The 20,727-nt window shown below is 42.6% G+C and overlaps 1 protein-coding gene across 2 annotated transcripts in view; it reads left to right on the forward strand.

Annotated features, from left to right (window-relative positions):
- The window catches only part of JAKMIP2 (janus kinase and microtubule interacting protein 2), a 49,282-nt gene that overhangs the window by 11,500 nt on the left and 17,055 nt on the right, over window positions 1-20,727 (forward strand). For both annotated transcript variants that reach the window (XM_071570277.1, XM_071570278.1), the window contains exons 2-10: window positions 10,478-10,743; window positions 11,334-11,831; window positions 12,793-13,002; window positions 13,871-13,969; window positions 14,666-14,812; window positions 16,551-16,691; window positions 17,498-17,554; window positions 19,341-19,460; window positions 19,939-20,067. In XM_071570277.1, coding sequence (XP_071426378.1) covers window positions 10,615-10,743; window positions 11,334-11,831; window positions 12,793-13,002; window positions 13,871-13,969; window positions 14,666-14,812; window positions 16,551-16,691; window positions 17,498-17,554; window positions 19,341-19,460; window positions 19,939-20,067 — 1,530 coding nt within the window. In that variant the 5' untranslated portion in view covers window positions 10,478-10,614. The remainder of the gene's footprint in view (window positions 1-10,477; window positions 10,744-11,333; window positions 11,832-12,792; window positions 13,003-13,870; window positions 13,970-14,665; window positions 14,813-16,550; window positions 16,692-17,497; window positions 17,555-19,340; window positions 19,461-19,938; window positions 20,068-20,727) is intronic.

Raw genomic sequence — 20,727 nt, forward strand, 5'->3', positions numbered from 1 at the left:
AGCCAAGCTACACTTCACTTAGTGAGGCCACCATTTATATCCCTTCTTTACTTTGAATCTGAAGGTACTCCATAGATCTCTTAGCTCAGATACCTTTTTCCTGTCTAGAAAAAGGACTTTCTATTTTGAGAGGAGACTGCTGAGTCTGTTATTGATTTTTCACAATAACCCAAGGTGCTTTAGACTCCTGTGCCTGGGTCTGATAAATCACCGCTTTGAACTGTGGTACAATTATATTCATCAAGCAACACCTGTCAGTGAATATTTTCTCTTCTCTCCAGCTTGCCCTGCACAGAGTTTTGTCTACTGTGTTCCAAGTTATTTTCATTTGAATCCCAGTCTAGTATGCCACACACATCTGTGATTACAATATGTGTCTTTTAGCATTCAAGTCTGTGGTAAAGAGAGTTGGAACGACTCTGAGGAGAGGAGCATCCCCTGGAGTGGTTACTTGGCAGAGATTAGAGCTGGTTGTTTGTGCCCATCTTTGACATACAATTAGAGCAGATAGCACCAATGCAGCAAAAGAGAACTGTTTCAGTTATGTTTTACTTTAAATTTGGTTTCATATTTAAACTTTAATTTGGCTAAATGGTGCTTCTCTGGATCACTCTTGGGAGAGGAAATTAAGATGTGTTATTCTGTGTATATCTGGATGCTTCTTAACGCTGTTGGAGTGTTCCTGATCAGACCAGAGCTGTGAATTCTCAGCCCCTCACTGTGGCATTCTGGTATATGTGTGGCATTGTTCAAAGGACAAGAAAAAACATGAGTACGTTAATTTATTCATTCAGCAAGATGAAAGGCAGTGTGGCTGATTAAGATTCTAAGAGTTAATAGAATTCTGTTTCCTTCTTTTCTCTCAAGTCCCCAGGCTCAGCTGCAAGGATGTTTTATGGATTTGCTTACCATGGGAGGTGTATTGGTCTCCTGCTTCTGTTCCTGTTGCAGTTAATGGCAAAGTTCCCTTTTACTTTAGCACTGTACAGATGTACTGGTAAAGCAGTTTTCAACAACAGACACTTTTTCATATTTCACATAAGATTTTTTTTAACTGCAGTTTGGTAGACAAGTGGATAACTATTCGATTGGAACTTCTTATTGTGGGAATGGAAACAGTTTTTCATTGGTTCTCTTTAAAGTTATTTCACACAAGTGTTTCAGATGGCTCTTGTATTTGGTGGTCCTCATATTAGGCAGCTGTTGCATAATTAGCAGAGTCTTTCTGCTTGCTATAAATGCACAGCTATATGCATATTCTTCTGTAATGAGGCCTGCTGGGAGATGCATTAATAACAGAGTAAGGGACTGTGGTACAGATTCTTGCTGTGCAGTCAAAATGGACAGCAGCACCTGCCTTTAGAAAAGGGATAGGTCTTTCTGTGTTTTGGAAAGTACTTGGTTCACTGTAATTGAATGGATTTTTGAACAAGTGTTAAGATTGTCAGGACAGAGACTACATCTAAAATTTTTCCTCTGTCTTACCCCTGTGGTATGCAATAATTTCCTGAGGAAGCCTTAATTCTGAGGATTTGTTACTGTGTGAGATTGTTCCTCTGGCTTTGAACTGAACTATTACTGCTGAAACAGGAGGTTTTGTTCTGAAGTGGGGGTTTGAATTCCATAGGACATTTCAGCCTCCATGCTGACTGTATTGCCATGCAGAGCAGGAGGTTTGTTACTGTGCTTTGCCTGTGTTGCTTTGTGGTACTGATGGCAAATCCCATGTGATTTTCTTGGTAAACAAGGTTTGTGGATGCTCCCAGGGGTACAAACAGCACTCCACAGCTGGAGCATGTCAGGGAAAGTGGTCCACAGCATACAAGTGATCTTTCTCTAGCAGCCTTGATATTAAGCTGCTCTCATTATGTCCTGATGCTGTCACTGTCGTACTCTAGAGAAGAACAGGGATGAGTAAAGTGCCACAGGAAATGCCTGGAAATGCTGGTTTGGTCAGACTTATTGGAACAGCCCCAAAATTCCCTCCTGGGTTAAAGCAGGGAAATTAGGTTCTTTCCTTGCCTTTCCTTCTACAGTTGCATGCAAGTTTTTATTGAATTAAACGGACTGTTACATTTGGAGGTCTCTTCTGTTTGAACACAGATTATGATTGTGTTTATGTTTTGTACTTAAAGCAAATAAAAAATGAAAGTTAATGTGTAGCCTGATGATAATGCCTGGAATCTAGCATTGGAGCACTGATAATTGTTCCTGCAAAGCTTCACCACTGCACTATGTACGATTCCCTTCTTTGCAGTCTTTATTGTTCAGCACTTTGCCCATCTCCAAACTTATAAACCAGATCTCCAAACATCCTCTCAGCTAGCAGCCACAAACAGGAATGATAATACTATCAAATGAAAATGAATACAGGGATAATGATGATGTTTGTCTTATGGACAGAATTTTATTTTATACTGTTAATAAACAGATGTTAAAACCCCAGTGGTTAGGTGATGGTGTGATACTGGCATTTCTTTCCTCGTTTGTAAACTAGGATCTTCTTTCTTCAAAAGGCACACGCACTCATTTCTCACCTTGTGGCAGATTGTCAGGTACTACAGTAAGAAGATAAAAAGTTTTTTCAAGATTTCATTTGTTCAAAGGAAAATATTGCAGCTACGATTTTCATAAAGCCTAAAAGAGTTACAGGCCCAAATTCCACTGAATAATTTGGGCACAGAATGTGCAGCAGGGAGCATTCTAAGTCTATTTTTGGATCCATTTCTTTTGGGTATTTGAAGGCCAGGTGATGGAAGTTACTGGGATGAGCTGTTTTCTGCCCTTGTGGGCTGTTATGGGCATGTGTTTGGCTTTAGTTTTGCCTTTGCTAGATGCCTGCACTGTGATCTTTACTACTTTGAATGAATGTAGGTTTCATTGTTCCTCAGGAGGTACAGCGTGTGCTTTTGTTCCTTCATAGTCAAGGTTATTCCTGTGTTGAGACATAGAGATTTTGTGTATGGAGGCAAAATTTAGCTCATGAGACACTTTGCTGTAAGGAGGGGTTATGCTTTAGAGTACATTTTAAAGGGACATCAAATGACTCAATTCTGTGGAAACTGCCATGTTTCTGCTTTTCTGAAAAATTACTGTTCAGGTTTGCATTTGAACCTACCTGTGAAGTACAGGCATAAAAAGCTATGCCCTTTGACCTTTGAGTCAGAACTGCAGCAGAGGGACCGAAGTGACAACGTGGCTTCAGTGCTGTGGTGGCCAGAGGAGCGCAGCCCCCGTGCATCCCATCTCCAGCTGCTCTTGTTCCGGCATTGGCCAGATCAATTCCGGTTTGCTGCGTTTTCCTGGGCATGCCAAGGCTGTATTTCTGCTCTGGCTGTGCTGCCTGTGGCGGCGGGGGGGAGGATGACCCAGAAAATGCTCACAGCTGCACAACCCAGCATGGGGTGTGGGAGGGTGTGTCACTGTGACGTGGCAGCTCTGTCTGCCAGCGTGCTCACCTGGGCAGGTGGCAAACCTGCCAGCCAAAATCACCTCTTGTTTGGAGAACATCTGCTTCTGGTACAGGAAAGATGCCTGAAAATATGTGACCTGACCCCTGTGGGTGAAGGCTGGCTGTGGTCACTTGTGGCTGCACTGGCAGTGCTGTTGAGCCAGTGGAGCGGCTGTGGCTGGGCTGCCTCCTACATGGTGCAGAGCCGGGCTCTCGAGGCAGAAAGCCGGGTTCCTGAGGCACAAGGAACCTCAGAGGCCATTGGGTGCTTCATGGCTCCCCATAAACCAGTGTTTTGGATAGTTGATTAAAATCACAGAATCACAGACTATTCTGAGTTGGAAGGGACCTACAAGGATCATCGAGTCCAACTCTTAAGTCAATGGCCCACATAGGGAATTCAACCCATGACCTTGGCTTTATTACAACCAGTGAGCTAATCTCAGGGTCGAGAAGATAGTGAGGTGGGTGGCTGAGAGAGGGACAGAAAGCCAAGGTGTGCAGAGGTGTGTCTGTGGGGGCCTGTGGACAGGTTCTTTCCTTTAGCCAAGTGGGAAGTCTGCCACATTCCTGAGTGTGAGATTTCTGGTTTAGGAAAGGCTGAATGCCAGAGCCTGTGTCCTCACGGCTGGATGCCTGGCTGGACATGATAAGCTGTTATTGATCTGCCTGTCACCCCATCCTCTCCTGTCCCCCATCCTGGACCAGCTCCCTGGGGGCACTGAGGAGGAGGACCAGCTGTAAAGTGTCTGGGGCAGGGGGCTTGCTCAGCCTACTGTCTCTTCGCTTTTTGTTTGAAACTGATTCCACATAAGAATAAAGGCTTTTCTTGGAATGCCAAGGGATTCCCTAAATACAGCAGCAAGTCTTTTCAACAGATGAGAAAGAATCTGTAAGTCCCAGAAGTACTTGTTATACTCTCATTTCTTTTCTTTTGTTCTGTGCAAATGGAAAGTTAGCTTTGTGATGATAGGCTAACAGTGGGATTAGTTATATTCTTCTGTTTCAATTTTTGTCTTCTCTGAGATCATGTTTTACAGATTGTTTCTCTAGTATTTCTAAATAGCTGTAGGCAAGAGTGAAGGGAGTGCAACATTAGTTTTAGTGACTTGTGAGGCTGGTCAAGCTCTTTGGAGGTAAAAGTTGCCACTGAAACCCCGCTGTGCTGCCTGTGGACATGACAATTTAAACGTGAGGTCAAGAGAGAGAGCAAAGCATGTCCCAGTCCTCAGAGGATAATGTGTCCAGGATTATTTCCCAGGGGTTAGAAGGAGCTCAGGACTACTGTTTCAAAGGCTTCTTTGACCTTATGTAGGTTTGCACTGTTAGCTATGTTTTGGAATTGATAGACAACCTACCTAGTGACTACCAAGTGGGGAAGGCATAGTCTGCAATTATGTCATTATATGTGTGCTTTTGAGTGTAGGTCTGTATGTGTAGCCACACCTAAAGGTGTATAACATAGTGTGTTTGCTGGGGCAAGGGCAAAATTTGCATTATGCATGTTATTTTCTAGTATGTGACTTTGACCCTATTTACACTAACAACCAAATTATGTCCACCATATATATATGTATTGTGTGTGTGTATATATGTGTGTGTGTGTATATCTCCACCCTATACATGCTGTGTTTGTCCCCGACGTGAAGTTCACTTTGCCTGCACAATTCGGGCATCCCATTTCAAATGGATCTCATACACAGTTCATGGTAAAAAGCAAGCCCATGGTTTGGAAGACAAAAACTGTCTGGTCAGATTCCTCTAATGCACTTTATTACAGCAAAACAAGATAAAAGCTAAGATTCTTACTAAAAATAGAGAGAGTCCAACAGGGAATGTTGCGGTGCAGTAAGAGGTGATGGCCTCAGCTATTTTCCTGACGAGGCACTAGGCAGTTTCTGTAAATAAGGCTCGCCTGTCACATGTGCAAACTGGAGCATATATGCCCATGGCTGTTTGGTTGGTTCATGTTCATGCCTCTTCATACTTGGCTGAACTTTCCCTGCGAAGTCTGTGATGTTTCTCATGTGCTGTTATTCCAGTGAAACAGGGATGGCATTTTCTGCAACTTGTCTTGTTCCTGTCAGATCAAAACAGAGAAGACCCAGTTTTGAGCCTTCAACTCCTGTGACAAAGGCCTTCCCTAAAACCAGATTGCTTTGAAATTGTGTGACCCCAACTTGACAGATATAATAGTGATTTTTACAGATTAACAGGGGAAGGCTCAATGCCACCCCTCCCCAAACTTTGAGATATCTTTAGTGAGATTGTTTAGTTGTGGATCCTTTCAGATGAGGGTTATTAGTGACTATCCTGATGTGAACAGGTAAGCATGTGTTTGAACTCACTGCAATGGCAGCTTCAGGGGACAAGTCCTGGTGAGAAACCTGTTACCAGCTGAGTCCTGCCCCTACTAATCCATCTTGCTTGGCCTCACCACCTCAGAGGCTGAAGGTTGTTCACCCTGAGGTTGTGCTGACCTTTCGGTGCGAGCCTGGGGGCAGCAGCCTGCAGTGTTTTCAGGTCCTGCTCATACTTAGAATAGCAGAGGGAAGTCTGGGGTCTGACTGTGACCATGGGGACCCAACTGAGAAAGATTTGGTTCTCTTGGCCAAACACAGCAGAGTTCAGCTCTCAGCAGCCATCCCAGGGCCACCTCTCCATCTGCCAAGAGTTCTGATTGACCACCCATGTGCTGGCAGGGCACATCTGTCTTGTCTTAAGGAACTGCTTGCCCTAAGGGTGGTTAACTGGGCCTTCTTGAAAGGGATGCCTGGCTTAAAAAGACCTTTGAAATGAAGCAGTCATTCCCAAGGCCTCATCAGCAGGATACATGCTGCAAGGGAGAGAAAAAAGAGTGTTCATTCCACTGCTTTATCTTCAGCCTGAAATTGGGTTTCAGGGTTGTAATCAATAGAGAAATGACTGATAGGAGAGGGGTTGGACTGTTCTTCATATTCTTCACTTCTGAGATCTGGGTGTAACCAACCAGTGGAGGCTTTGTGTCTCTCTACAGAGACCCATATAACTCATAGTCAAGGAGCTGGACATCTGTGACCATTTTCTGCTCTGGACAGCATCGTGCAGGGACAATTTAGCAGAGAATAAAAGCGTGAAAGTTACTGATGGAAATGATTTACTGACCCCAAACGTCCCTGAGGCAGAGACACAGGGCTTTGTAATGCTTTGGTATCTCCACCTACCTGAGGGCCCAGAACACTGTGATTCTGCAAGGTAGAGGCTGTGGTGAAGTGCTGATTTCTTTCCCAGGTGTTTCCATCCCAAGGTGTCTCTTGTAAAGACGGAGAAAGGTGTTTTTCCACTTCTATAATATGCAAAGCTTGTTTTTGTAAATAAATGTGCTTATTGGCATGGAGGATATAAAGCAACAAATGAGTGTAGGAGAAAGGGAGAAAAATGGATTAGATAGATATAGGTTGTCCATGTTATACATAGATTGACACTGAGAGCAGTATTCAGAACAGACTCCTTTGCCACTTCAGATAAAGGATAATGCTGTTATTGAGGAGCACATATAGGTGTTGTTTTCCTCTGTACTTTCTTAATATATTACTAAACCCAAGTATCAACAAGAAGGTAACCTAGAGTGTGATGGAAAAGAAAGACCTAGATCAAACAGCAAATAAAGGAAAAAAGAATTTAAATGGAAAGGATGGAAGTCAAAATAAAAGAAATTGCAATAAGTGAAATTTGTAGGAAGGAAGGAAAACAAAAGAATAATGAAACTATATAGGGAGGAGATTCAGTGTAATTGTTCATTCAGTTATACTTGTCTTTTTACATTCAATCTTAAAGATTACGGGGTGTTTTCCTTGAGGCATTTATACTTTTATGGCATGTTCTGCCACAGGAAGCAACACAGTGTTATCTGCACACTCAGTGTTTGTCATGCTGTGAGGCTAATATTTGTTTCAGACCTCTGGGAGCATGAATACAAATAAACTTCCAGCTGCTTATATCATGCAGCTAAGTGTGAATTGATCTTTAAAAAAAACCCAACAGAAATCAACCGTCCCCCAAACAACTAACAAATAAACCTTGAGATTCGAGTGTGTCTTTTTGTACAGTAGTAGTTTAAGTTCAAGTGTATCCACTATCTCTTACTGATAAATACTCCACAGCCTGTAGCAATGTTCTACTACTTCTCATAAAAAGTTTGGCAAATTCTTTAGTAGATTAACTTGGCTTTAACTCAAGATACATCTCAGAAGATGCAGTGCCCCATAGCTTGCTGTGAAGTCTCATTCTCCAGCCTGATGTCCAGATCAAGAGGCACAGTAGGAATAGGCTCTTCCAAACTATGCAGTTTCCCTTTCAGTGGAAGCCAAGGTGAAGAAGTGATAATGTGGCCTGTGGCTGTGACACTCACCTGTGCAATCATTCCTGTACTAGATAATTCCTGAACAGACCTGCAGCCAGTCCTGTGAGCTGGGACTTCTTGAAATTAATTGCCAAGTGCTTTGTTGAGCCCTGGCAACCCAGCTCAAACTCTTGTGGGGTGGTTGATGTGTTGTAGCTGAAGGACTTGCCATCCAGTATCCTCCAAGGTGTGCAGGACCTTCAGAGAGCTTTAGGTCCTCCCTGATGTTGCATGAATACTCAGGGTACTGCATCTAGTTTCATTTTAAGAAGTTTGAGGAGGGCAGTACTGCTCTTGGGATTATTTCTGTTTCCAAACTTAGTTTAATTTGGGCAAATTGAAAGATTTTCTTTGTCTCTCTGACACAGTTCAGAAAAGGCACATGGCAGGCTGCAGTGATTTCAGGAGGAATAAGGTTGTGGCCACTTAGGATGCACTGTTTACACTGACTACTGAGGAGCAGTTCTACACTTATCAGTCATTCTGCCATCCTTGACTTCTGCTTCATCCTTATGCCGCACGGATTTTCTTTTCATTCACCAGGAGAGTTGCACACAACACTGCACTGCTGGTGGCAGTATTCCCCAGCTTTATCACATTCATTCTTTGCAGGTAGACAAAGTGCATACCCATGCTTGTCATTCCCATTTGGATGGTTCTGCTGCTTCCTGGGTTCTTAGTATTTTACATGTCAAAAGATCAGGATGGTGGCTTTAGGTATTAAATAATGCCTTTTGCTTTTCAGAGCAAATCTTTGTGTTTTGACCAAATATCAGTTGTACCAAGGGGCAAACTGCACACAAAATAGCAGAACTCCTGGAGTTGTTACTGTTGGCAGCATGGCTGGGAGTGCTGGCCTTTGCTGGAGGAGCCTGCAGGAGACTATTAAAGCTGACAGTGCCAGTGAAAAAGCAACGAGCCACGTAGGCTTGCAGTGAGGAAGGGGACTCATAAGCAAAAAAAAATCCACCTTCAGTTTCTAAACCATTGAGTTGCTGGTGTTTTGTCACAGGATAACGAGAATAATTTCATGCTTTATATCCCACTTTTCCTCTCACAGGAGTAGAAAATATTCCGCTTTGTCTGTTTGCCTTTTGCTACCTTTCTTGAAGCCTTGTCTGTTCAGCTCAAGATCAGTAGCTCAGCAGTCCTGGAGTCCCACAAATTTGAATGATCTCAGCATATCACTGCTGCCTGTAGAATGGCTGTGCATACTAGATACTAAACCTGTGGTTTACATCTGCAGAGGAAAAGATAAAAATGCCTGTTTGATTAGCTGTTAAGGAGTAAATTACCCTGTAGTAGAAGAGTGAGAATATGTTTTTTGACCCTTGTTATGGATTTCTCTCTAAACTGTGTTCTTTCTCAAGTGTGCATGCTCTGCTGCCACGTGACATGGGCTTTTTTTGCTGCCATTCAGTCTGTGCTGTCCATCTGCAGGGTGGGCACCTGTGTATTTATCTGTCTTTATTCATTCAGGCCTCAACATCCAAGGTGGCTCATTCTTGAATGAGAACAGTAGTCTTTTATGAACTGTTTAGCTGTATACAAAGCAATGCCAGGATTTCAGAGGTGGTGTAACTGGGAGCAGAATAGAAGCCCTGGAGGATAGAGGACAGTGTTTTCAGGATAGCAGGATCAATATGGATGTGTGTCATTTCTGCAGGTTTTGTGGATGTGGCAGGAATGTCAGAGTGATCATGAACATGGCACTGTCTAATCCCTGTTCACTGCTGAGACACAGTGACACAGAAATTTCTAAGCAGCTTATAAAACCCATGTTTATTTTGTGTGTGGACAGAATACCTCTTTATCCAAGGCTGTCAGTAAGTGCTAATATACAAAAGAAATGCAAAAAACCCACCACCACCTCCCCACCTCAAAAAACCCTGAACAACAGGGATATAGGACAGAGGCATACTCATGTTCTTAGTGATATGAAAAACCCCCTTGGTTCCCTGATCTTTATATCATGCTGTTGTGCTTGGATTTAGGCTTATTGCATCACTTTGGCTTAGGACAGATTTTTCCCAATAAAATTCAGTTGATAGAAACCACTAGTGGAATTTTTTTTTACAATTCCTTGGAAATGCTGAAGGGGACAATTTCTGGTCTGTACAGGCTTTTGCATGTCATTAGTTCTCTGCTTCTACAGAGATATTGATGAGGACCAGCCCTTTCCCTTTTCTCCTGTGGCAGATGGTAGAAGTGCTGTGGAAAATCTGAGTTTGGCACAGGATCTTGCAGGGGATCAAGGTTTGGGAAGCGAAAGAGAATGATATTGTTGGTAGATCCTTGAGACTGAAGTGTCTGCTTTGTGGTTGCCTCAGACTGCAAGGAGTGGATTAGGTAACCTGTCCTTTCCAGTCCTGTACTCTCAACACCACAAACCCTTATGGTAAAAGAATTCCTGTCTTCAGTGCACGGTGCCCCTTTCTGAGAACTGAGACAGGACATCCGTGCAATCCCCACGAGTGGGCCAGGCTGGTGGACAGAAGCACGATTGTGCTGGGATGTCCCTTGCAGGTTTTCAGACAAAGATTGCAGTGTGTGGAGATGGGAGCTCTCTCTTGTGTTCTGTAACCATGTGAGCTGTCCTGCTGCAGTGTCCACTGACCAATAATAGTATGTCTTATTTTTCACAGGGCTTCCAAAGCAGCTGAGTCCAGGATCTTAAGGAATGCCACACAGTAGTTGCTGAATTAACTGGCACTGAAAGAAACAGAAAAAGATGGCAGTCAGTATTTGAAATAAACACGCGGACTCTCACAGATAAGAAACCATGTCAAAAAAAGGACGTAGCAAGGGCGAAAAGCCTGAGGCACTGATTGTTGCCCTGCAGGCTGCCAATGAGGAACTCAGGACCAAGCTAACAGACATTCAAATTGAGCTACATCAGGAGAAATCTAAGGTGAGTGAGGGTTTAGGTTTAAATAGCAGTGTCTGTCCTGAAAAAGAGAAACACATGGAAAAAGTGGTATCACAGAATTCAACAGATGCCACACAACTCTTTCCTAGAACAGTGGTCTGATTCTTTCCCAACTTATATGCATTTGCTGTGGCTTCCTCTGAAAGGAGTCCTTTTTACTGAACTGAAAGTTTAAGAAGCCTCTGCCCTCAAATGGAGCAATATATTCATGAGAAGTTGTAGGAACCTTGCTGTTTCTGAGCCCTCCAGTTTTCTGGTGAATTTGACTGATGTTGACTACTGGGTTAAAAAGCTGTTAGATAAATGCACATATATATACATAGAGTCTTATTTCCTAAGGAAGTATTGAAAATACATGTAGTGTCACAGTGAGGCAGGACACCTGGAGAAGACAAGGGTTAGAGTTTGGTTTGAGTAAAGGCAATGCCTCAGGAGTTGGCGCATGTTTTGTTGTAGAAGGGTGGAAGATTATTTAAGGTTTGCAGCAGCGTCTTGACATAGACAAGTCTGGGTGGGCTTGTTTTGATAATTTTTTGTGGGTAGGAGGTGACTTTCATTATATCTCCATGTAGGTTGCTAAACTTGAAAGAGAGAAGACTCAAGAGACAAAGCGAATCCGCGAGGTGGAGCAGCGCAAGCAGACCGTGCAGATCACGGAGCTGAAAGCCAAACTCCATGAGGAGAAAATGAAGGAGCTGCAGGCTGTGAGGGAGAACCTCATCAAACAGCACGAGCAGGAGATGACGCGGATGGTGAAGGTCCGAGACAGTGAAATCCAGCGCCTCAAGTCAGCGCTGTGCGCGCTGCGGGACGGGAGCAGTGACAAAGTACGGACAGCGCTGACCATTGAGGCTCGAGAAGAGGCCAGAAAACAGTTCGACTCTGAGCGCCTTAAGCTTCTGCAGGAAATTACTGAATTGAAGTCTGCCAAAAAGCAAGTAGATGAAGCCCTTAACAATATGATCCAGGCCGATAAGATCAAGGCAGGGGATCTTCGGAGTGAGCACCAGTCCCACCAGGAAGCCATTTCCAAGATCAAATGGGAGAGTGAAAGGGATATTCGACGCCTGGTCAGTAATCAAAACAGTTCATGTGTTCTCTGAGTTTGCCTATTGTGTCTCTTAGCTTTTTATGCATAACAGAACTCTGCAATGCACCACACTTTGAAGAAGTTTTACAAACTTCTCACTGTCGTTTCTCAGGAATATACAGATCACAGTGAGCCAGCTGGAGCACTGTGATGGCAGCTAACAGCTTGAAGTAGGAGAGTGATTGGCCTAGTCCACAAGAATCTGGCCTCCTGATACATACGTGGTGAAAAGGGTTAGATAAAAGTGTTTGCATCTGCACTTGCAGTTTGTTGGTTTCTCCAGCCCATGTTATGGTATCCTGAACATATTAAACCATGGCAGGAGAGGAGATATCTTTTGATTTGGCCTTGGCATAGCCTTCAGTAATTATGGGGGGAAAATGAACAAAAAGAGGCCCATACCAGCAGTGGTGCAGGTTGCCTTGTTTCCCTGTGTCGTGGTTTAGGAATGATACTCCCCAGTTTAGGGGTCCCACTGAGACTTTCCAAACCACACTGGCACTTGCTCCCTCCCCCTCCCTCTTGGCATGATAGCGAGGAAGATTGGAGGCACACAAGATAAAGATCATGGGTTGGAATAAGAATAATTTATTTGAAACAGCAATGAACTAGCTTAAACTCTGGAGTTTATCAGAGTTTATGCATATAAATACCTGACCAAAATGCAATGGGAAAGCTTGAGCTTTTTGTCCAATTACCCATTAACATGTCATACCATGCTCAGTTCCTGGGCTTCACCCTGTGTAATGCTGATGAATCTCCTCCTGTGTCAAAGTACAAAATCCTCAGACTGTGTCGTTTTACAGGCCTGGTGCAGGTTGGTAGAGCCGATCTGAGGGGTGAACACTGCTCTTAAGTAAATCATATACTGTGAGACTGGAGAAGGCTGAAATGCTGTTGCCTTCGCACAGTAATGTTGTTCTGGTGTTTCTCTCATTCAGATGGATGAAATCAAGGCTAAAGACAGGATCATATTTTCCTTGGAGAAAGAACTGGAGACACAGACAGGCTACGTGCAGAAGCTGCAACTTCAGAAGGAAGCTCTGGATGAACAGCTCTTCTTGGTGAAGGAGGCAGAGTGTAACATGAGCAGTCCCAAGAGAGAGATCCCAGGAAGGGCTGGAGATGGTTCGGAGCACTGCAGCAGCCCTGTATGCAGGTTTTACTGGTCCCTGTAAAACAGAAGCATGGATGTGTTTTTCTTGCTGAAATACCTCCTCAGGCCCTGGGAAAACATTGTTATTAACTACAGAGAAGTTATGTCCATAGAGCCTTCAGAGAGAATGCTGATTGGACAAAGCTTTCCTCAGTTGTTCTATTTACAAATATAAAACATCTTAAGTAACTAGTGCCCCTTTGAAAGAATAATTTGATGAATATAACTAGCTTGTTAATGTGCATCCTCAAAAACAGATAATATGAGGAGGATGGGCAGAGAGGGGCAGGGGGGGAAGCCTGGATGTGGAGAGTCCTGGAGATTCTTAGGGGGCCTCCTTTTTGTCTGCCTTATTCTACCCACAGACAACGCTTGATGCCATTCACAAAGCATGCAACTCAGCCATTGTGTGATTAAACTGAACATGTTTACACAACCAAAGTATATATAAAATTGTATTTACACATGTACAAATGAAGAATAAGAAAATAAATTTAATTGACAGTGAAATAGGTGCCCTTTTTCACGTGGTGTCTTAGCAAATAGAAGCAATCTATAGGAAAAAGCAATAAAAATTAGAATCTTTTAGCTTTTCTTCTCCCATCCTAAAAAATTCTCTGTTCGGTTGTTTTCTCTTTATTTTTAAAAACAGCTTAAAATTTTCAGGTAAAGTATCCCCTGAACCAGACACTTCCTTCCAAAACCAGAAGTATTTTCCCCAACATATTCAGTATGGTAAAAGTCCCTAAAGATAACTTGTTGATGACAGCTTAAGTTGGCTGCTGTGTGTTTTTTGAGTATCCTGTTCCCAAGCACATGTGTTGGAGAATCAGTAAGAGTGTGATGTTGTTGCCCACTCACAGGACTTGCGCAGGAACCAGAAGAGGATTGCGGAGCTGAACGCCACGATCCGAAAGCTGGAAGACAGGAACACGTTGCTCGTTGATGAACGAAATGAACTGGTGTGTGTGCTTTGCTCTGACAGACAGAGCAGGTTGAGAGCCACAGGGAAAGGCAGACGGGGCAGGATCTGAGGATGAAGCCAGGGATGAATATGCCTTGTCAGTCCATCAGGCCCATCACTCAGGAGTCTGAGGAAGACTTTTTATCCTAGAATTAAACAGTAATTTCATTGAAGTTACATGAGCACAAAATTACCATGGAAGTTGAGGCAGTGAGGCTTTATAGGATTCTACATGAATGCTTCTTTTCCCTCCTTGACCCCTTGAGCACACAGCAGTGTGTGGTGAGACTTACCTTGTAAATGAATTAAGGTCTATGCTGTCTATAGTCCAGTATTTGACCAGGCTGAGAATAGTTAAGTACTGGGTCTAGGGGGAATGGATGACAGTGAATTGATCCCTTTATCTGATTTCCCGCTCTGTGGTGAGACCTGTGTGTTGAATCAGTACCCTGGCTTTTTAACCTCTTCACATTTGTACTTCTGTGATTAAGGATGAGTGTGACAAGTTCACCTCTTGATGTTTTTTTTATTCCTGAGCTGGAAATCTTAATGCACCCCTTTCATACCAGTTTAGCTGACTTAGATCTCAGTGTTCTTACTGTCAGAATTGCAAAATAGTGTTTTATCAAGATGCAAATTACAGTTAGGTTCATGTCTCTCTCATGACAATTATTTATTGCTATTATCAATCCAGTTGAAGCGTGTCCGAGAAGCTGAGAAACAATGTAAACCTCTTCTGGAAAAGAACAAGTGCCTCACGAAGAGAAATGATGAACTTATGCAGTCTTTGCAGCGCATGGAAGATAAACTCAAAGCAGTCACTAAAGAAAATATAGAAATGGTTGGTACTAAAGATCAAAATGAGGATTACTGGATGATCTGTGTCAGTTCTGGTGGCCACATCTCCATAGTGTATGCATGTATATCCATAGAGAATATGTGTTGTATATAGTGTGTAATACTATTGCTAATGTACATAGCCATGGTTAGGTCTGTACTATTATAGACTTACATAGTATAACACCATGTATTATGCATACATTGGCAGTGTATTTAGGTGAATGCATAATCACAGTCTAATTCTAGCCCAGAAGTTAGAATATTGAGTTTCAATTAAAAAAAAAAAGTTGTATTATTAAGGCATGTCCTACTGTGTTATTTTGCATTTGGAACTCAAAAAGGAAGCTGTTAAGAGTGATGTTTTCAGCCAGCATGATGTTCATCTTGCATGTACATGTTCTTGTTACAGCTGATGGTGGCAAGGTGAAGTTCTGGTGTGGCACTGACCACTACATCTTCCCATAAAGCATATACACATGGGTAGACAGATGTGGAAAAGGGAGAATGGTGGTGTTTAAATTTGGATAGGACTATAAATTTCACATATCAGAGCTATGTGAAGGGAGGTCAAAGCAAATATGCCTGTATAGCATTCAGATGGGATTGGCCTGAATATCAGTCAGCATGCAGGCCCTATACCCTTACACATGCACTGATGTTGCTTTGGCATTAATACAAAAGGAGGTGGATGTTCTGGGTTGCCAGATGTAAGTTGGCAGGCTGAGATGACTTTCTATGCTAAGTATGTCCATGGGCCTTTTCCCTGGCTTGCCACAGCCACTGTCCTGAGCAGACTGAGTGCCGTGCAGTGGGTGCAGCTTTCCTGGTGATTAGACTGGGACTATCAGATTCACTTTCTTGTCTCATAGCAAAAAGACTTCAGCATTGCAAGGTTAATCCACTTTAAGACTCTGCAATTCACCCACGCCCAGAAGACAGATAAACTTACTGCAGATGTCACGGGTCAGAATTACTCTTCCACAACTCTCAGTGCAGGTTACAGTCCCTTGGGCTCTCACAGCAGAGAAGGCACTGGGGAATCTGCATGCATCAGTCATCAGTGGGCAGCACCACTGGTGCATATCTGCACTCACAGCATATATGTTCTTACTCAGCTCCTTGACATCTGTTCTTCATGGTATGGATGCCCAAATCATGAAAGTTATCAAGCTGTGGGTGGCTCCAGTAATTCTTCCAGACTGTACCCATGTTTTTTCCATGCATATGCTCAGGAGTAGGCAGGATATGGACTTCTAGTTAAAATAAATCTGTTACCACAGTTTTGCCTTCCCTCCTAGTCTGACTGGATGTATGTCTTTCACGTGAGTAAGGCATGTCCATCTCCCCATTCAACGGCCATACACTGAGTATCAGTAAGTGTATGGGTTCATGGGAATAGATACTATTTGAATACCCACTGAACTCTGTTTGCACATATGGGGGCACCTTGATGCATGGCCAGGGAGGAGTTATAGTGTGTGACCGTTAAGGGCTGATGTAGAGGCTGTATAGCCACACAGGAACTAAATAGATAAAGCTTTGTTGTTCTGGTTGAAGAACTCAGCCTTGCTGTGCTGCTTTATCATTAAAAAGCACTGATGGGTATTAATAAAAAAATGGTTTAGCTGAAGCATATTCAAAAGGCTGTACAGCTTAAATGAAAGGTAATGTCTAACTTTTAACTGAAAGGTGGTCTTTTAGTTGCTGGATCTTATTTTGTCTGTTTCTTCTTATTACAGAGAGAAAAAATAACATCACATCCTCCTCTGAAGAAGTTAAGATCTCTCAATGACCTGGATCAGGCTAATGAGGAACAAGAAACTGAATTCTTAAAGCTTCAAGTCATAGAACAGCAGAACATAATTGATGAGTTAACAAGGGTATGTCCAGAGCACTGGGAAATTAGGAATGTTTGCTGTGTACTGTTCACCACCACTAGTATTTCTTCTTATAACTAGAGGTCTGAAACTTAATACCTTTCCTACTTTTAGCATCTGCAGATGTTTAGATGTGGGTGTGTATGTGTGCAGTTTAACTGAATTTCTAGCCCTTACAACTCAAAGAATAAGCCTGTGTGTGAATTGAGCTTCAGAAAGGAGTGCAAGCTAACAACTGTAGAGCTTGGAAAGGTACCTTCATATTCACAAGGCAGGGCTGTGCCAAGATGCTTTACCCTTTTAACCGAGTCATGCTTAAAGTTTCCTTAGCAAGAGGCTGGCCCATAGTGCCATATCATGCACTGGAAGAGCATGTGCAGCAAAACAGTGGGTCACCAGTTCTCCTGTCCTTTAATGCTGACAATCCCTTTGTCAGCTGACTTTGCATTGTGATATTGAGGAGAAGGAGAAAGACTCCAAGACAGGCTGTTGTCTCTTCTGAGACATCACTGCTAGGAGTGGTGAGATCAATGTTCCCATCATTTAATGACCTTGAGACAGAGGCAGCATCTCAGCAGGGAAGGCAGAAGAGAGCCCCTCATACAAGGCCCAAACCAGTGCTGTGCATGAGGCCACCCAAGGTTTTTAGAGGGTAATTCATCAGTGCCTGTTGTTTTCAGCTGACACATATAGAGATTGGGACATGAATCCTTCCTTCCACCTGGATTCAGACTCCTGTTTGAACATATTAAGAGAGTGACTGGAAGCTCTATGAGAAGAGACAGTAGCTTTTTAATCTTATTTTCCAGGACAGGGAGAAACTCATTCGTCGCAGAAAGCATAAAAGGAGCTCTAAGCCAATTAAGGTAAGAAGAAAAATTGTTTTTAGTTTACAAAATGGTAGTAGGCTCTGTAGGAAAACACACTTTAGGAATCTGATTATAGAAAGCTGTGTAGATTATAACACTGTGCTTTAGTGATCAGGTTTATAAACACCTTAGTTTCTTTGGGAGAGCTTTTTAAATCCAGTTTGAAATTCATTTAAGGGCGTGCGACTATTTTACTTTCAGCAAAATGGGGCATCCCCCCCGAAATAGTAATAGTTGTCCTTCCTTCTGGTTCCTATAAATATTGGTCTCAAGGTCTGTTATTCTGAGAGATATTTACATTTCAAGAGACCTTCCCATCTATTTTATGCGATTTATTTTTCACAGCACATATGGGCTAAAGCAAAATCCTTGTGCATCCCTGAGCTTCAAGTGGAAGTTTCTGCCTGAGAAACTGAGTGTCATTCTCTCCTACTCAGTTCCACAGGCCTTGGACTAATTTTGTATGAATGGGTTAAGTTGAAAACCAGTATAATTTACAACTATTTTAGCACTGAGTAGTCAGTAGTGGTTCAAATAGCTCCTTTATTAGCTGGGTGTGAAGAATAGCTTTACAACACTCATGTCGTAAAAGTGGAAATACTTGTTGCTTGGTTGCTCTTGGCCTTCAAAGACATCCCCTTAGTGCATCAGCATGTTCTGTAAAAGTAATGCAATGCTGTCCTACACATGGGGTATTTCAGACCAGTAAATCCTTGTTGTGTCATCACATTGTTTCTGTGTGGGTTGTGAAACAATACACAGCAGACACAACTAGGAGACAAGGAATGAAAGGTATTTTATTTCTAAACCAGAGATTATAACACTGGAGAATATGGAAGTTACCTTCACTTGAGAACACAATGAATGAAAATTATAATATATGCAAAAGGTAATCGGCATCTTTGGTACATGTTTTTTGGGCAATTCAGATTCCAAGTTTAGAAGCTTTTAAGCTGTCAGCAAAAGTGAAAAATGTTGCAAAGCAGAAGTGCATCTTAATTGCTCGTTGATCGGTTTGCCTGCAGAATTATTCATGAGCCCAGTATTTAAATGCTCAAATCTGTACCTGAAACCAAGCCTGCAGAGTCAAACATCTGTACCTTCACAGGACATGTCTCAACAGTCTTCATTTCATTTAATTCAGCTGCTGAGATTGGTGATAGCAAGGTGTCAGACACACGACCAAACTGCAGTGTGAGCAATCTCTTAAAATATGTGTCCGTTACTGTAGTCCTGGAAAGATGTTACAGAAGTTGCTTCATACTAGTTTTGTTTTAGCAAAGCTTTCACTCACTTAGTCCAACAGCAATATCAGTGACAGAAGCACCAAGACTTTAAAAGTATCAGCAGTGTCGGTGAGACAGACAGGGCTTCCTATTCTGCACACATTTCCAGCTCTTTATGGTGTTATCTTTGCACACCAGTCTGTATGTCAGTAGATGTCTGCTGAAGAGCTTGTGGTTAACAAACTATTCCCCTGCCTTCCTGCAAAGGCAGAGACTTATCCTTTAACTTGTTCCTGCTCCCATTATAGTTTCCAATTAGACTGAGACAGATCCTCAGCTTACAAAAATTCATCAGCAAACCTATTCGCTACCAGCACAAGACCTAATATTCAATGTCCTCCCTTTCAGTTTGTTTGGGTATGGTAATTGCAGGGGTATCCCATTGCTCATTTTTCATACCTTGTTTTAAGTAACTAGCAACTCTCCCTGCACTCCCTTCCAAAATTCATGCTGTGAGTTTCCAGGAAGATTCAGAAACCATGTTTTTCCTTCTACAGAGACATGTGGTGGATACATTTTTTGGATATGATGATGATTCCATGGACTCTGAAACATCCTCTGTGGCCTCGTATAGGACAGACAGGACACCAGCAACCCCAGATGATGATCTGGATGAGGTAAGATCTGACTCTTCCCATAGGCAAATAGAGGTTTTTAAGAGACGGTCACTTCCAAAACAAGTGGTCAGACTCTCAAGGACACTTAGGTTTTTATAGTGCATATTGAGTGATAAGTACTTTATTAAGTTTGACCTCAATTTTGGTTACTCATATACTGAAATGCTAAGAATTTCTTCCACAATCTAGTCCATAGAGTCTATAGCTATGTCTGCATTGCAGTTTGAGGTGGTTTTTTTTTTTCCTCTCCCCCTTCAGGGAAACAAACCTATCACATCTCTTTTAGTTTAAAGACATATAAAGGCTGTACAAATTCCCTATTCTTATTATTTCATAGCTCAGCAAGCTCACTGTGATTCAAAAAGTTATTTGAATCAAGACTAAACCAACTGCTGTGCTTAACAAATCACACTTGCATTCTTTGCTTTGACAGTGTTTTGCTGTCCTGTGCTTAGACAAGTCCCTTCTTATTCTTCAGGGTTTAGCAGCGGAAGAGTCAGAGCTGCGGTTTCGGCAGCTTACAAAGGAGTACCAGGCCCTGCAGAGAGCATATGCACTGCTGCAGGAACAGACAGGAGGGGTTATAGATGCTGAAAGAGAAGCCAAGGTCAGTATTTGTTTGAGGGTTACCAGCATTTCATTCCTATCAGGACATACAAGGGAATGAAGTCATACACAACGTCCCCAACACACGTCTGTTCACTCGTTTGCTGAGTAAATTTTTAAAGAGAATGACAATTAGGAATGGACACAATCACTCAGTTTATAAGAGACTGTCCTCCACCTGAACCTGAAAGCTGCAGTTAGGCAGGCCTGCCAAAACAGGCAACTCTGCAGTCTGGCACAGAATCACCAGGGTTTTCTCATCCTTTGCTTAGGTGGGTTGAGGTTGGGTCTTAAAGGTCAATGAAGGCCTGTGGGTTTTCACAAAGGCACACATTGCACAAACTTTAGGAACACCTGAATTTCTAACAGAGAAATGCAAATTACATTCAAATTTTAATGTGATGCAGGCTACAGTAAACCTTCCAAGGGTAAAATTGTCCCTTTAATAAAATTATAGAATCACTCAGACTGGAAGGGACCTTAGCCAGTCTGCAGCCCAACTCCTGCTCAAAGCTCTCAGCTGTGAGATCATACCAGTTTTTTTAGTACTTTGATGAGTTAGCTCTTGAAGACTCTCCCAACAGTTACAGTTCCCTCTTCCTTTTGCCACTGTCATCTACTAAGCACTCTTTTTTTTTTTAATTCAGGGCTTGCCCCTTAT

The sequence above is a fragment of the Pithys albifrons genome, chromosome 15 (genome assembly GCF_047495875.1).
Source record: "Pithys albifrons albifrons isolate INPA30051 chromosome 15, PitAlb_v1, whole genome shotgun sequence".
In the NCBI taxonomy this organism is placed as follows: domain Eukaryota; kingdom Metazoa; phylum Chordata; class Aves; order Passeriformes; family Thamnophilidae; genus Pithys; species Pithys albifrons.